This window comes from Falco biarmicus, chromosome 5, assembly GCF_023638135.1.
Source record: "Falco biarmicus isolate bFalBia1 chromosome 5, bFalBia1.pri, whole genome shotgun sequence".
Taxonomy (NCBI): Eukaryota; Metazoa; Chordata; class Aves; order Falconiformes; family Falconidae; genus Falco; species Falco biarmicus.
This window is the reverse complement of record NC_079292.1, coordinates 60,808,690-60,825,179: the sequence shown is the minus strand read 5'-3', so window position 1 is coordinate 60,825,179 and position 16,490 is coordinate 60,808,690. Positions and strand designations below refer to the sequence as shown.

The 16,490-nt window shown below is 38.7% G+C and overlaps 1 protein-coding gene across 1 annotated transcript in view; it reads left to right on the top strand.

Annotated features, from left to right (window-relative positions):
* The first annotated feature begins 606 nt into the window (after positions 1–606).
* The window catches only part of RFX4 (regulatory factor X4), a 76,808-nt gene continuing 60,924 nt past the window's right edge, over positions 607–16,490 (top strand). The window contains exons 1-4 of the mRNA XM_056340804.1: positions 607–691; positions 1,163–1,249; positions 10,122–10,182; positions 15,642–15,765. Coding sequence (XP_056196779.1) covers positions 607–691; positions 1,163–1,249; positions 10,122–10,182; positions 15,642–15,765 — 357 coding nt within the window. The remainder of the gene's footprint in view (positions 692–1,162; positions 1,250–10,121; positions 10,183–15,641; positions 15,766–16,490) is intronic.

The window sequence follows — 16,490 nt, the reverse complement described above, 5'->3', positions numbered from 1 at the left end:
TAGCCTGATGTGTCTGGAGGGGGGTGGCTTATGGAAAGGAATCTGAAGCCATTTCTGTGTCTTTGAAGGTGTTTCTGGCTCTGGCAGTTTCCTGACAGCAAGGTCTGTTTCCCCTTATTTCTTGTGCAGCTCTTTGCTCAATGGGGTTGTTTCCTGTCGTAACTTGTGGGGTTACATTGCAGCCTTCCCACCCTTCTTTTTCTTGCCTTGACCACAGGGAGTTCTGTGAGCATAAGTTCATTTCTGCCCACATGTGTGCCCTTGGAAAATAATCTTGTGAGGGACGTCAGTTCATTGTAGCAATATCCAGGGACTCCAGGCAAACTCGTATTTCATACTTTGTCCAAGGAGACACATAGGAAGGTGCAACTTTTGCCCTGAAGACCTGTAACAGTAAATTCTGCTGAGCCTGGTGCACCCTCTAAAGTCATCAGGGGACATCGGTTATAGCTTCCAGAAAGAACACCACAGTCAAATCAATGTAATGCTGTACCTCATCAGGCTGGTGGGAATAAACTGGAAATAGGAAAGAGGGAGGACAGGAGTAGTTGAGTATGCACCACAGAGTGACAGAGGTTCGAGTATCTCAGTGGCCGCTGACTTGCTATGTTGGACTGGTACCAGTGTGGAAAAGATCTCAGTAGGACAACCAGTGTGAATGGGGCCGTAGGACTGGACTTCAGAAAGCACAGTTTGAGCCCTGCTGTAATAAAAAGCTCATGTGAATGATTGATTTTACACACATTAAAAGTTCTTTCAAAACCAGTGGAAATGCTCAAGTACATAAGTCTTTGCCAGACTAAGACTTAGAAATTAATGCAATTTATGTATTTCAGTTACCCACATGAGATAATTTTTTCTTTTTTAATGTATCATGTGATGGGGAGGGGAGAGAATATCCTGAGGAGCTTTGGTATGTGCATGGAAATGTTTCAGCCTCTGTCATTTAAAAACAAACAAAAAATGAAACTAAAAAGCAACAGCTAAGTTTGAAAGCAAGAAAGGATTTTCTCACTAAATAACATCAGACTGTGTGTGTTTTAGCAGAAATGCTACAGAATACCATCTGTTGAAAACTGGTGCATAATTTAGTTTTATATGTTGGAATTTTATGTTTTATGCAAAAACAAACATAAAAAAGAGCATCTTTGTTCTTTTGCAGAGAGTTGGATTGAACGATGTCTCAATGAAAGTGAAAACAAACGTTATTCCAGTCACACCTCTCTGGGGAATGTTTCTAACGATGAAAGTAAGTAACTTGTCATTCATTTAAAACGGGAGTGAATGTCTGAGTCCTAATTTCCTGTTATATCAGTTGCTACCTCTTGGTGATATTTTTAGTAATCTGTAGTTTGATGAGTCAACTCACTTGACATATCAAATAGGTTGTTTTTGTTTTATTTTCTGGAATATTTGCTATTTTGATTTCTTGAAAAAGAAGTAATACTATCTATTAGTTAAATAGTTAAATACTATCTATTAGTTAAAACAACCAGAAGAATTTGTGTGTCACTGAATAAAGGTTGGATGACCTCTAAAATGTGCAGTTAGTATTAGCTTATGAGTAAAACCATCTGTTTTGCTTTGCACTGGTAAACACCATGTGGTTGAAATACAAGGGAAAATTGTGCTGTTTTTCAATATTACTGCATCAAATCATACATATAAAATCTTTCTTTCAAGAATTAAAAAATCATCAGGTTAAAAAAAAATCACATATTACATCATGATATTGCTTCTTTTTTAGTCATAGAGGCGAAACAATTATAAATCTAGCTGATTTTAAAATAGCTATTTTTTCTTATCTCTAGTTAGTTATTTTAGATCTTGTTTTTTAACAACAGCATGTAATTAAAAAGACCCCAAAATATCTTAACATAACCTAATTATTTCTTCTTAAAATTGTAAGACAATTTTTAGTTTACCATAGTTTTCCTTGTTTCTGCAATTTCTATTCTACTTAATTTGCCTAAAGCAAAATGTTAGCTTTTCTGTCTGGACTTCCTGCATTAGTTCATGGTATAAGCTGTTAATGCAGACTGAATTCTCACATCTTTATAATTTTTTATTATTACTCACACTTTTTATAATATTCAAGCACGTAAGTTTAGAAAATGTATTTTTAATAACTCAGTTGCTGAATGTCCCTTTGTCATGGCTTAACTGGCAAGCAGCTAAACACCACACAGCTGTTCCTTTGCTCCCTGCCCACAGTGGGATGGGGGAAAGAATGGGAAAAAAGAGTAATATTTGTGGGTTGAGATAAGGACAGTTTAATAGTTCAGAAAAGGAAGGGAAAATAATAACAATGATAAAAGAATTAGGATGTACAAAACAAGTGATGTACAATGCAGTTGCTCACCACCTGCTGACTGATGCCCATCTAGTTACCGAGCAGCAGCCCTTGGCCAGCTTTCCCCCTGGTTTACATACTGAGCATGACATCATATGGTATGGAATATCCCTTTGGCCAGTTTGGGTCAGCTGTCCTGGCTGTGTCTCCTCCTATGTTCTTGTGCCCTCCAGCCTACTTGCTGGTGCGGTGGGGTGAGAAGTTGAAAGGTGCTTGACTTAGTGTAAACACTGCTTAACAACAACAAAAAACATCACTGTGTTATAGACATTATTCTCATCTGAAGTCCAAAACATAGAGCTATACCAGCTACTAGGAAGAAAATTAACTCTATCCCAGCTGAAACCAGGACACCCTTTTACATTTTTTTTCATTTTAAGAGAACTACTTTATTTTGATGTCACAGTAAAATTACATGCCTTGCAGCAGTGTTTTAGTGGATAATGGACTGTGTTATATTTGGACTCTACTCTTGTTTGTCCAAGGATCTTTTTTGAGGCAATATGTTTTCTGAAGGAGAAAGGAGGTGTTAGAAACATGGTATTTATTCATGACTCCCAAGCTAAGAACAGTGGATGAGAATCCTTAAAGACAGACAATAAAACTTGGACAGGTTTGGGTTTTTTGTTTTTTTAAAAGTTAGAGAATTAGAAATTAGTTTATCTTTAAAATTGTAGTGAACTGCAGTGAAAACAAAAAAAAATCTGCTTGTTAATTTGCATTTTACAAGAACCTGTAAGACTTACGAAGTTCATTTCACTCTGATGCTACCAAGACAGTGATGAAAGAATCTGTAATGAATGAGATGGGACTTCAGACTCTTAATACAGCCAGAATTCAGGATTCAACCGCATTGACTTTAGTAAGATTTTCCTTAGACTCACAGTTCAAGACAGTATTGTCAAGGTAATTATATAGCACTGCTAGTTATATATGAAAAAAAATGTAATGATAATGTCATAATTATAAATCTCCTTCTATGTTCTGTTCTAAATCAGCTACCCTAAACAGGTTGAAGCAAAACTAGTGGTAGTTTGTTATATGTCCTTTCAGTTTAATTTCGAGCATGAGAAAACTTCCACATAGCTAGGGACAGTAAGAAGTGGACCTGTGTGGGTTAGTAAGAGCAGGTATTTCAGACATCAGCATTGAGAACATCGGATGTTTGTTCATTCTGTTTTCTCGTACTGGAATTAAGAGGCAGGCGATGATAATGAAAGGCAGCAAATTTAGAAATGATAAAACAAATATATGAATGAATTTATCCCACAATTTATGTGCTGAAGACATTGTCACAGTATATAATGGAAACACAAATGAGAGTGAGAGTTGATTTGATCTAGCTTCCTGCTTAACAGCCAGTTCTTTCAGATGCTTCCTTTGCACTGACACCAGCATTTCTGCAGTGTGGATAAGAGAATTAATCCACCTGAAAAGTCGTCCTTGTTCTGAGGGGGTAAGGAAAGGGAGGAGGGAGGGTGAAGAGGAAGGTGTAGGAAAGAAAAATAAGCCTCTTGCCCAGCAGCAAGAAGACCAATAGTCTGTGAAATCCAGAATAAACTAGAAGTTTCACCTTAGAAATCACTGTACTGTGTGCTCCTTTCCAGCCCTTGAGTTATTTCTAACGTTTCTCTAACAGTGCCCACACACCAACCAAGAAATTTCCAAACCATTGTGTCACTCTTTGCCCAGCCTGTCATACATTTACAAACAGCAGGAGGCAAAATGTTTTTAGAAAACCTATGTAACCCCATTTGAATTCTTCAGAATGGTGGTCAAATTGCTGTTGTCAATGGAGCTCCAGTTTTCATCTGCAGCCAAAAGAAGGCATCATCCATCTTTCTCTTGACTAGTTTTATTGTCTCTAAATACATTAGGTAGCTGTTGGCTGAACTCGACCAGGGAAAATGTGGTTTTGGTGTTGGTTATTTTGAATTTATTTTGGTCTTGCATCCAGTGAAGACTATGAGAATCTGCATTGTGAACTGATAATGTTCTTAGTATCATGCTTGCTTTTGTGACTGTTTTTTTCCTGGATGTTTTTAGAATTCATAGGTTTTTAGGACAAGAGCGATAGTTTTGCTGGTCTCCTTTTCTACAGTTGAAGTATGTTACAGAACTATACTTCAGGCCACAGGGGTTCTTTGTAATCTTCTGGTCTCACTCAGACACCTCCAGGCCTCTTCTTGAACGTGCATTACATTGTGAAGGGAAGCAATGACTCATAGCTTTGGATTCACGTGGTCTCACTGCTTTTTGGGGTGCTTCTTACATTCTTGGAAGCTTTTATGACCTCTCCCAAAACACAGCTTTTACACTTTAATATAAAAAAAAATAGGTAAATTTTATTTCACTGTCCAGTTTTTTTAAACATTTTTCCTTCCACCACTTCCATGCTCTACATGTTAGTCAAACAATGCACAGGAAAAAGCGAATGGTACAACCTCATATCTAATAATTAAAAAAGACACCCCACAACATTTTATGTGTACTGTGCATTGAACCAGATTCTCCAAATTGAAATAGCGGTCTGGAAGAATTGGAGGATTATGAAAGTTTCAACCTCACTTCCATGGGGAGCAAGTCATGATGTTACATGATGAAGTGGAAGGGTTGTTTGTCCAAATTTTCTTGCATATTTAGAAATGTGAATGTGTAGACAGTTCATATGAGATAAAAGATTCAGACTGCTTTTTGAACTTCAAAAACAGTATCCAAAATTAATGTTCAAACTGTCTGAAATGGATTTATTGAATAGTTTATTTTTTTGTTTGAACTAAACCTCTTATTTTTCCATTGGAAAAAAAGAGCTACTTGATTTCATTGAAATTTTCCTTGGGGAAAAATCTTTCTCAGCCATACCTACACAATTACAATTATACTCCTATGTGTCTCAGAGGGTTTTAAAAAAATCCCACTATTTTACAAGCATGGAATACATGCTAATGAGCCTGAATCTTATTTATGGCTACGTGTAAGTGAGAGACAAGGTAGTTTCTTACTAATACTTAATTTTAGCTAAGGGCAAACCACTTCTGAGGACAGTCAGAACCTGGACTGCAGGGGCTGCAGAGGGAGAGGCTGTTCCTCTGAAAGGTGTGGAGTTACCTGAACTAAGGCAAGGATTTTATCCATATAAAGCTACTAATAACATTTTAGCTCCTTAGTGGTTTTGAGACACGTGCAAGCAGCACTGGAAAGTACAGGACTCTTCTATTATCTGCACAGTGGAAAGCAGACCTTTACCTTCACTTTAGTTACAACAAACGGACCAATGTCAACACTTTAGAAAAAGGTGTACTAAGGCAGGGTCCTCACTTCGAGTTGTTCCAGTTACTGTTTTAAGGCAGCATGCTTAAAGAAGTGCTGAGCATAGCTCCTATTGTCTCCATGTCTTGCTCCAGGAAGCAAGAAATCCCTTGAGCCATACCTAAAATCAGACAGCAGAAGTTAGAGGATACTACCAAGAGTTCAGGGAAAGCCCCAAATGTATGCAGAAGGTACAAACAGAATTCTGCTCTGGTGGCTTTGAAACAGATTTTTGAGAGGAGAAAGATAGAGCAAAGAAACTTTCATGGAGTCTGGGAAGAAAAAGATTGTCTGATATTTCTGGGAGCCAAGAAATACTATTTTTCTAGTACATTGATGATCCTAGTTTTTAATATATTTGAAGGCCTCTTCTGTGCTGAGAGTTTTATTTACAACTGTCTAAGCCATGACCCGCTTTCAGTTTGGGATGGGTACCAGGTTTCCCACTTAACCAGGTACCTTGAAGATACCTTTCCTTAGAATGCCAGTAGTCCTTCTACTGCCAGTGGAGTGAACACATTAGATCTGCTTCTAGCAAATGGGTTTCTTCCTGAGGTGCTGTGCAGCTGCCATATGTGTAAACACCTGCAGCTGTGCATCAGGAGCAGGACTTTTTCTTGTGACTTCAAATCCTTTTGGATTTGTCACAGAATTGTCAGGTTGGTTCTTTGGCAGTGCCTCAAAACAAGACTTCTTTTCAATGTCTTTATTTCCTTTCTTTACAACACAGATTGTAATTTGAAAGTGTTGAATTTTGAAAGATATGGATTCATTTTAATCTACAGTGTTGTTCTGATGGGAACTGATAAAATGACAGGCCAAAAAGTAAGGAGAAACAGCATTTCTTCCCTCTTTCATGCTATACAAAGAGATCTGGAATCAGACCCGAGCCAAGTGTTAGACAAAACGTTCCCTGCTCAAGAGGGAAGCCATCCAGTGCCCTGCTACCAACTAAAATATAAAGAATAGGGGTATGTATTATTTTCTGCTGGTCAATTATCTGATGAGTTTAGTAAGAATAAAGTGCTTGTATATGTAACGCTGAAGGTTTGTATTTCTAGGTCCCCTCTGTTCCTATACCATGTGCAATTCTTTCCATCTATTTAATAAAAAAGTGGAAGTTCTGTGAAAATATATTTTAGCCAACACCTGATGAACATGAGAAACATTTTGGCTGACAGCTGGTCCATTGGCAGAAAATAACAAAAAAAAGTAGTTTTCTTGTATGGAGACTTGATTTTGGGGGAGACAAGCGCTAACTCTGTGAAAAAAATTAGTTCTGTTGAAAATTCAATTGTTAAATGGGTAACATTTTGATGGAAAATGGTGCTTAAAGATCTTTTTTAATAAGCTCAAAGCCCATCATTATTCTTCTTGGGTTTAAGGGACAGTTAGTGGAGGATGCTGAAGAGTCTTGAAGAAGGATTCCCAGGAAGCAGACATACCTGAGGAGGGAGATGTAAATTGCAGTTTATGATCTTATTGCTAGTGTTATTAAAACAAACCCTTACATGAGAGGAGCTGAGTATGGCTGGCTTATCATGTGTCTGAGGACAGGTTAGATAAGGCACCTGCTCATAGGTGCTCACTCTTAATGCAAGTGAAAAACACCTGAGGGAGTGATGGAAGGGATGCAGAAGCTCTAGTATTGTATAATTTAGATATTGGCTTGATGTCTGATAGAGTGCCACATATCCAGGAGAAAGTTAAGTCTAGTTAGCACAGGTGAAAGCCATCTAATAACAGACCTTTGAATACTAACCTCCTTAAATCAAGAAAGATAACAGTTTTATTCCAGGTAAGGGGCAGTAGGACCTTTTGGTTTCACAGGCAGAGGTTTAGGATTTCTGCCCCTTAGTTAAGATGAGGGGTTATTTAGATCAGTGGCTTTTAGCCTTTCCAGTTTGCATCCCCCTAGCAATTTCCAGTGAGGTAGAAACCAACTGTGTGCTGAACTCAAATCAGTGGATGGTAGGCTTTGACACTGACATAGAAAATAATGACTAAGAAAATGGATGTCTTTCACTTGGGAAGCAATAACCTGCATTTGAACAAGGCAACAGGGGGGCACAGGAGGACTGGGACTCATGCTGCTGATGCCTAAAGGCAACAGCTTTGGTGGCTGTAACTTGCTGTGGTGGCTCCCTCCCCGTGCCAGCAAAGGCCTGAATCCCTCGGGGCGGTGGAGACGCTGCAGTGCCCGTGTTACGGGTCCCTGTTGGCGAGGCCTGCACACCCCACACGGCCGCCAGCCGTGATCGGCATTGCTAGAGCAGAGGAAAGCCAGCGCCACCCCCTGCAGCCGGGGCTTTACACCCAGCCACCCTTTGTTGAGATGAACAGTTCATCTCAATCTCCGTTTCACTTTTACCTCAGGAACGGTTGGGAGGCCACCAGTGACTGGCCACCCACAGGGCCTTGGCAGGCCAGGCCAGCCTGCCCCGGGTGAAGGAAGCTGTAGCGGCCTCTGTGCCCTGAGCCTGGGCAGCTGCCATAATGTCCCTCCCAGCCCTGCTGCCAGTTTTTCCCTTGGCCAGGGCAGCCAGAAGGACAGAGCAGAATGCAGGACTGGGCTGGGCTCTGGTCAGGCCACCTGCCTCTTGCCCCTCTGCGGAGGCTGTGTGGCCTTCCATGCCAGGGCTCTGCCCTCCCAGCCGGTGCCCTTGCACCTCACTGAGCCTTGCTCCCTCGTCCCCTGTCGCCTGGAAAACTGAAACAACCCAGAAGGCTCTTCCCACCACAGAGCAGCGCGTACATGGCCGTCCCCTCCTCCCCAAGCCTCTCCTCAGGGAAAGCTGGAGCCAGATGAGCTTTTTGTAGGGTGTCTGTGGAGTCAGTTAAGGGTAAGAAGGGAAAAACGGTCAATGTTGTGAGAGGAGACAGTCCCGACTATTTTATCCACCCAGTGGTTTAAATCTGTGCTGCACGGCTCTGCCTCCCACTATGGAGACAGCATTTGTCCTGCCACCGGGGAGGCCGGAGGCGGTTGTCGAGTGTCAGCAGCCCACAGCAGCCACGGCCGCTCAGCATTCAAGCCCTGTGTGCCTATGGTTTGTTGCATGCCGACCATTTGTTTAGGAAAAACAAACGAAAAACACAATTTAAAAGTGATTTGAAATGTGTATGTTGGTCCTATGCTCTGAATAAAAGCGGGGCCCTGAAAGGCAGGGAAGGAGTGTGCAGTCCAATAATTAGAGGCCTATTGTCATGCAGATGCAGAAGAGGGGCGAGGGGCTGCCTGCAGGGTCTGTGGGTAACTGTAAATCTGGATTTTCCTGACATTCAGGGGACTGGCCTCGCAGGTTAAAGGATGTTCTGTTAATACAACCTGCCCTATATGTAATGGAAGAAATACTGTGGCGTGAGGGCTGAAGACAGCGTTTTCCAAAGTGGGGTTTTATTTGTGTGTGTCCATTCTTGGGACAGCACAAAAGGCCTCCCAACAGGGTCTGCTGTTCAGAGGAGATAGCCCGGCTCCCTCAAGATTCAACATCCTAAAGGCTCACTTAAATAATTTCTAAAAGTGAATTGTGTGAAGAAATGAAACTTGCAGCATGGTGTACGCATGCAGTGCTTTACCTTGTTGTTTAGGTATCAAAGCCTTCTGCGCTTAATGCTTTCATCAGCAACAAAATTGTTAACATATCAAACTTTTTTACAACAGTCCTTCCCAAACAATACCCTTTCTGGAGAGGCTGATTGAGCTTTACTCCGGTTTTCACCTAGGAATGTTTTATATGCTCTGCAAATCACAATTTAACAGGAATTATTCTATACATGCTTTTAAATTGTTTCAAAAGAACTTATGTGAACTAGGAAGAATCCTGTATTTTAAGAGTTTTATTTTAATTACCTTTTTCTTTATTCATCTTTTATTCAAATGTTTGGAAAGTTAGCAAATCAGAGAGTTACCTTGGAAACAGCTAATGAGGAATACTATCAGAAAAATTATCTGAAAAGAATAAAGTTTTTTAGTTTCAGTTTTTCTTGTAATTTCGGCTTGTCTTTGTAATTTTATAAGCATCTAGTACATATCATATGTTTGGATCACAGCATTGGATGAACCCCATTAGGTTAAATGCTTTGTTTAATATAAAATTTGGGTAAATCAACTGTTCCCCTAAAGCAGGTGAAAGTGATTTTATGTTCTGACATGCTGCTAGAGGTCTGAGAGTTGCCTTTTTTCCCATATAACTTTATCCTTTCCAATTTTATTTTCCTTGTGCACCCCTCTGTTCCTGCGATCAGTGATTTTTGCAAGCTTTATTGCCTTAAGCAGTATCTACTGATGCTAACTTAGCGAACATCATTATTTACATTTCCAAAAATTAGCCAATATTTGGAAAAAGCTTCGGCACTTGAGAACATATTTTTTTTTTATCAGATAATTCCTTACCAGTTCATATATGCCTGAGCAATTCCCACTGGAATTACATAGTGTGTTTTTGTTTCTTAACAGATGAGGAAAAAGAAAATAATAGAGCATCAAAGCCACACTCAACTCCAGCTACACTGCAATGGTAAGATACCTTTTAAAAAAAAAAAATCAAGAAAATCTGTTAGTGGTTTTTTTTTTCCTGCTGAAGTGAATAGAGATCTTGGACATCATATACAGTTCTAAAGATACTTTCACTGTAAGTGTTTAATCTGCTCATTAGTATTCCATACAGCATTTCTCAACAAATATCTTACTCTATGGGATTTGTTTGAACATAAGAAACCTCTGATACAGTTTAAGATCTCCTTGGCATACTTCTTTGCCACCTTGCCAGCTGGTGATTTGTGGTTTGTAACCATTGTTATTTTTATTACAAAAAGAAAACGAGTACTGAGAATTTTTTTCAAGACTCACATTTGTTTCAGTGTATGATGAAGCCCACCTTTAATGATAGTTTTACTGAAACACAATCTCTGTAATTCAATGTAGAAGAAAATAAAAGAGAGACAGTTTGAAGTTTGATTCAATTTGTCAAAAAAAAAGAGAATTTAAGTGAGGAGAAAAATGGAAGGGTAATTAGGAAGAAAGAGAGGATGGCAAAAGGAATGTTGAGTTACTCTGTTATGAAAAATGTACAAGTGTTGTTCACTGTGATTTACAGCAGTATTTTAGGCTGCATGTTCTGTAATGTTACTTACCCTTCTGACATCCCTTTCTATAGGTTATTTCATAGACTTTTACTGACTTTTTCCTTAATTTAAGTTTTAAATTCTGGTTTAGCTTTCTTAATATTGTAAGTGTATCTGGCAGAACAGAGCTCTGTTACAGAGAAGCCTTGGAGCATGCTTATCTGAAAAGCCATACTCCTTTACTTCACCTGTATGTACTTCTTGGAGTTTTCTGGATGAAAAGCTAAGATTATTGGCAAAAAACGTGGGGTTATTAGCAAAATTATTTTTCTGCTTCTGTTAGTCTCTTGGGAGCTCTAACTGAACAAACAGCAAAGAATAATTAATTCAGTGAATTTTATTCTTTTCTTCTGCCTGTGAAATTCTGTGATTCTGTGAAATATGCATAGAGAGATTGGATTATTTTGTCTATATTTGCTTTCTAAAGTTGATCCATTACATTTTTGATTGAACCACAGGTCTTGGAGTTTTTTATTTACAGTAGGTTGCTGCAAGTATTCAGTGTTCTGACTTGAGGAAACTTGCAGACGCTTCCAGTGCAAATAACGAGATGGGCAAATATAAATAAAGGCATTTATTTCTGAACTATTGCTTCTTTGCACCTATTTGTATCACAAAAGTGCTGTTTTTCAGAAGTTCAAGAAAAGTGAATAAGGAAAGGGAATGAGAAAGGGAACGACAACAGACAGAGAGAAAATTATTAAAATAATAGTGAAATGTCATAGAGGTATTTTATTGTTTTTCATTATTCACCCACACAACACAGTTGAAACAGGATAACAAAGAACTACCTAGCTAAAATAAAATAGCAGGCAGGGCTTACCAGTCCCAAATTCAGAACAGTGTTTATTTTGCAGTAGAGTCAGCTAAGAGTCTTTTCCACAGGAGCAAATAATGTAGTAGCCAAGAAGTCAGAGTTAATTAGAAATGCCAATGATACTGTTCCCAACAGAAAACATGTAAATACTGTAAACAATCTTTTGCCAAATACTTTCAAGCTTCCTCAGTCATAAAGGTTAGTAAATCCCTAGACTCCTGGGATATTGAGCCCTGCTGGAATGCAGTGTGCACACTAATGCTCATTCAGCAGTGTTTGCAATAGAATCCCAGAATTTTGATTCTGCAAAGGCTGCTTACATCATCTTCCCTTCCCCCTTGCTAGTGTACTGGCTTACCACCTGTCTGTTGTGCTAAGTTTCTTACATGTTTAGGTTGGTCAGGAATTCTCCCTTTTGAGTCTTTTGGAGCATCTGCAATTTCCGCCATTCAATTTTCCACCCAGAATTGCACGAGGGAACAGAAAACAAAGAAGTTTTCAAATTTAATTTCTTCAGCTGGTGTCAAACTGAATTATATGATTGGCTCATTTATTAATAGACCTGTAGGCAAAAATTTCCCAGCTTAGTAGCCATACCATAGAACAGTTTTTTGGTGGTTTCCATATGCTTTTCAGCCTATGTACTGCGGCTTTGAACTGGTATTTCCTGGAGAAACTGCTACTGGATTTGGTATACTAAATAAAATTACAAGCTCAAAAGCTATGGTCAAATTGCTAAAGTAGTAAGCTTACTTTCTGTGAAGGTGCTGAGTCTCCACTGTTCGGGAAAGTCAGATACATTAGTGTCAGGTTATTTGTTCTGCAGTAGCACCTAGCAACCCATGGGTTGGTAAACTATTGTGGTTAGCACTGCACAAATGCTGCACTGAGTGTTTCCTGTAGGTATTACTTTAAGCAGACAAAACTGTCAAACATATAGACCTCAGACCATGTATTTGCACAGTCAGGAAAGAAAAAAGACTAAATTTACCTGAATATGCCTTGGGTAAGCATATGTCCTACCCTCTTAGGGCAATCTCTGGGCCAAATTCCCCACTGGGAAGCAGTGGGGTAAATTGTTGACCAGATCTCAGGATACAGTACCAAACTTGCCTTATTCTGGCAAATGGAAGCACCACAATTGTCTGCAGCATCTGGTGTCTGCCAAGTTAAAGCTGGTCATGTTTTAACTGTAAGATGCTACTATCATTTACAGCTAATGAAGGCAATAGGGTGTTGGAGAACAAAAACAGAGGAAATGTCAGTAACAAGGAAAAAGAAGAGGAAGAAAGTAGTAAGGGAAGTGAAGCAAAATGTAAGGGAAATATGTAAATTTTGTCACATGGTTCATATTGCCATCAATTAGTTATTCCTTATCTGGCATCTTGCTGAAAAGAGCAAACAACATTGATCCCATGGGGATCTATCCTTAAGGCTTATGCCTCCAAAGGCAAAGTACATTGCACACTATAAGTGAGGAGGAGGAGGAAAAACTAGCTGAAGAAGCATGTGTGGATGACTGTCAGCCTGGCTAAATATCCTTTTCCTGGAAACAGGAATGATGTTTTTGTTTTATTTTGTTGAAGACACAAAATGAAGTGAAAGGCCTGGTAAATGTAGCATTACTGCCAAATACATCACAATTGGGGAAACTACGCAAGCCTGAATTTAACTGTTAAGGCATGAATATACCAATACCTAGTATCCTGTGCTTATCCCACGTTCCTGTGTTCATGATCATCTGTAAAGCTATAGCTTGCTAAATACTTGGCTCTAAAGCATTCATGATTATTTCATTGGTGAACTGCTTGACCAAATTGTATGTGTGAAACTTCATTTTACCTCATATTTTACCTCATTGGGGTGTGTGTGTGCATGCACGTGTGCATGCGTGTCTACTTCTCCAAACACAGAATTATTCAAAGCATGGACAGCCTTATTCCATGCAGTTTGGTGGCTTACAGTGTAGGTGCTCCAAATCATAACAGTATTGTGAAGCTAAAATCGACAAAACTATTTTCTGCAGTATTCATAAAAAGAAGTAAAGAAGAGGAAGATAAAGCAATGCTAGGTAATGGATTCTTCCCAGATTAGTAGTTTGTCAGAAATTGTTATAATGCATCATAATTAATCTGTTCTAGAATCATTTATATGGTTAGCAATGGTCAACAACACAGCTGTTTTCTTGCCTTCATATCTAAAACCAAGTCTGTAACAACACTACAGACCTGACTCTTCTATAGAATAATGTCATTTCATCTAGAAGTATATAAGTGTACAAAGAGGGAAACAGTAATAGGGATAGATAAAATTGTCATTCCTGTAGAAGGATTAGGGGTTTTATTGCTATACTGTAGTGGTACAGAAGGTCTCATTGTGAACTACTGGATTTCACATGGCTTTATTAGGACATTTAAAATGTTATATATATATATTATTTCTGGTAATGATTTGTTAGGTAGAAGATTGAGTTCATTATCCTTCTACAATACTGTAGAATGAGGCTGAATTCAAAACATGATAAAGTTGTTAAATAAAAGACAGGAAAATAAAAGAAGTGGAGCAAGATGGGTTTTTTGATCATTAAAAAAAAAGTTCAGGTATAATGGAGCATTGTTCAGTGTCAGACTAATGACTCTCGGTGAAAGAGAGGAGAAAAAGAGAAAAATTCATCAGATATGAACTGAAATAATTAACTGCTTTTCTTTCTGTCCTGTCTTGGTCACGGAAGCTGACATTCCAATTAGCAGCTATAGTATACAAACGAACTCTCCAGGTTTTGAAAGGAGTTTTTGTTAAAGCACTATGAATTTGAGGGAAGATGCCATGATGATATTTCTGTAGAAACCAAGGAAGAATAGATGTTGCCCATACAAACTGATTCCATTCATCTAGCCGGATATCTTATTAAAATAGTTTGCAGTCACAAATGATCACGATAATTGAAATAGAAGGTAGGTAGGCCCTGAAAAAGGCAATGAAGGAGAGAAACAAAGTTTTTAAAAGGTGTTCTACAGCCATCAGATGACAGGTGGTTATTTACTGTAAAATGGAGTTTGTTTTCTAATATGTTTAAGAGGAAGTTGCACCCATCTTCTTCTCCTAGCCAGTAAGGCAGACAAGTACAAATGTAACTATATATGCATACAAGTGACACCACAGATGGCAAGATTAATTATGGTTTAAAATTAAGTGTGTACGTAAATACGTCTTGAACTTTGTTGGATCAGCAATTATAAAAATGTAATTTCAAAGCAATGTTTCTTGTAAGCTATAGATTTATAATGAGCTCAGTTTCAGATTTTAAACATGAACCATATGCCTAGTCATGTATTTGATGCGTAATTTAAAATTTTATGTGCGTTTGCATGTGTAAATGAATAATAGTAGTTTCTAAAAGGCAGAGGAGGATGTTATTTTACTATTTTATTCAGCATTGTATTCAGATCATGGACTCTTTTTTCACTTTGTCCATAAGCAATAGCAAGAAAGCATTATACAGATATGGTTTTGTGCACACTCTTGAGTATTTGCAAATAACTTCCTTTAGCTACGTCTGCTTCCTCAAGGTAAGAATTTTGCAGCTGGACAGGAGTGAAAAGACTATCATGAAACAGAGGCGACCTGTGCTGTAAAGAATGAGAGAATGCTTCCCCTCAGTGAACGCTTGTTGTTTTGTAATTGGACATATATTAGTTTGCTGAAGGATGCTTTTGGGTTGTAACAGATTACTAGCATATTTTTTTTTAAAAATAGTACTTTGGAGCACAGTCAAAACCCAATATCCCTTTGTGCTAATCTCTACTTGCCTGAGAACTCACAGCTTATGTTTTTGATAGCAAGTATGAACCAGATGAAGTAAGTGTGTGTTATGGAAGTGAATTAGAAGGAGCACTTAGGAACAAATCAGAGAAAATTTATCAGACAACCAGAAGCCTGAATGTTTGATCTTAAAGATGCAGCATTGCATACTGTTTACCATACAGGGCATCCAACATACTTGCAGTTCTCTTTGTTTTATATTTGCTTTTTAAGGCTGGAAGAGAACTATGAAATTGCAGAAGGTGTTTGCATTCCTCGAAGTGCTCTCTACATGCATTACTTGGACTTCTGTGAGAAAAATGACACGCAACCTGTTAATGCCGCCAGCTTTGGGAAGGTGAGTCTAAACAGCAGCATGATGCCTTGAGTTCTCACCTGGTTCAGGTGAATCTGGATTATTGAAAATAATTAAATTATCATTTACCATTAGAGATGGAAGTATATGAATGGAATATCTTATGTATTCAAGTTATTGGTCAAGAGCTAAGATTTTGAGTATTTTGACTGTTGGAATAATTTCTAATCATGACTAAGCTCCAGAATACACTAGATTTTTTGTTGGCTTCAGTCCCCAGCCTTGCTGACTGTGACATGGTATACAATAATGGCAGCTTGGAAGCTGAATACAAGCCAGTGTAAATACATTTGCATTGTGACCTGCACTGCTTTAACTAATACATTCTTTTAAAAAAATAGAAGGGTAAAATATCAAACATTGAATTCTGGAGCCTGTCTGTGTTGTTCTTGTAAGCATGATATGGAGACCCCTGAATTAATGGCATCAGCTTACACTGGCAAATTCCCATAGTGGAGTTCAATGCCTCCAGATGTGGAAGTCCAGAAAACATCTAACGGCGTTTTTGTGGCACTGTGAGTACAGGCTGCCAAGTTATCTTTGCACTGTGATTCCTTGTGCTTCCACTTTCCACTCCAGCTCTAGTAAGAGCCACTGTAGTTAACTTCAAACTCACAGTGGAGATGCATTATTAGCAGAGATGCAACATGCCTTGTCCAGGTATAAGCAGTAAAACTCTTGTGCTGTACGCTACTAGCAGACATCAG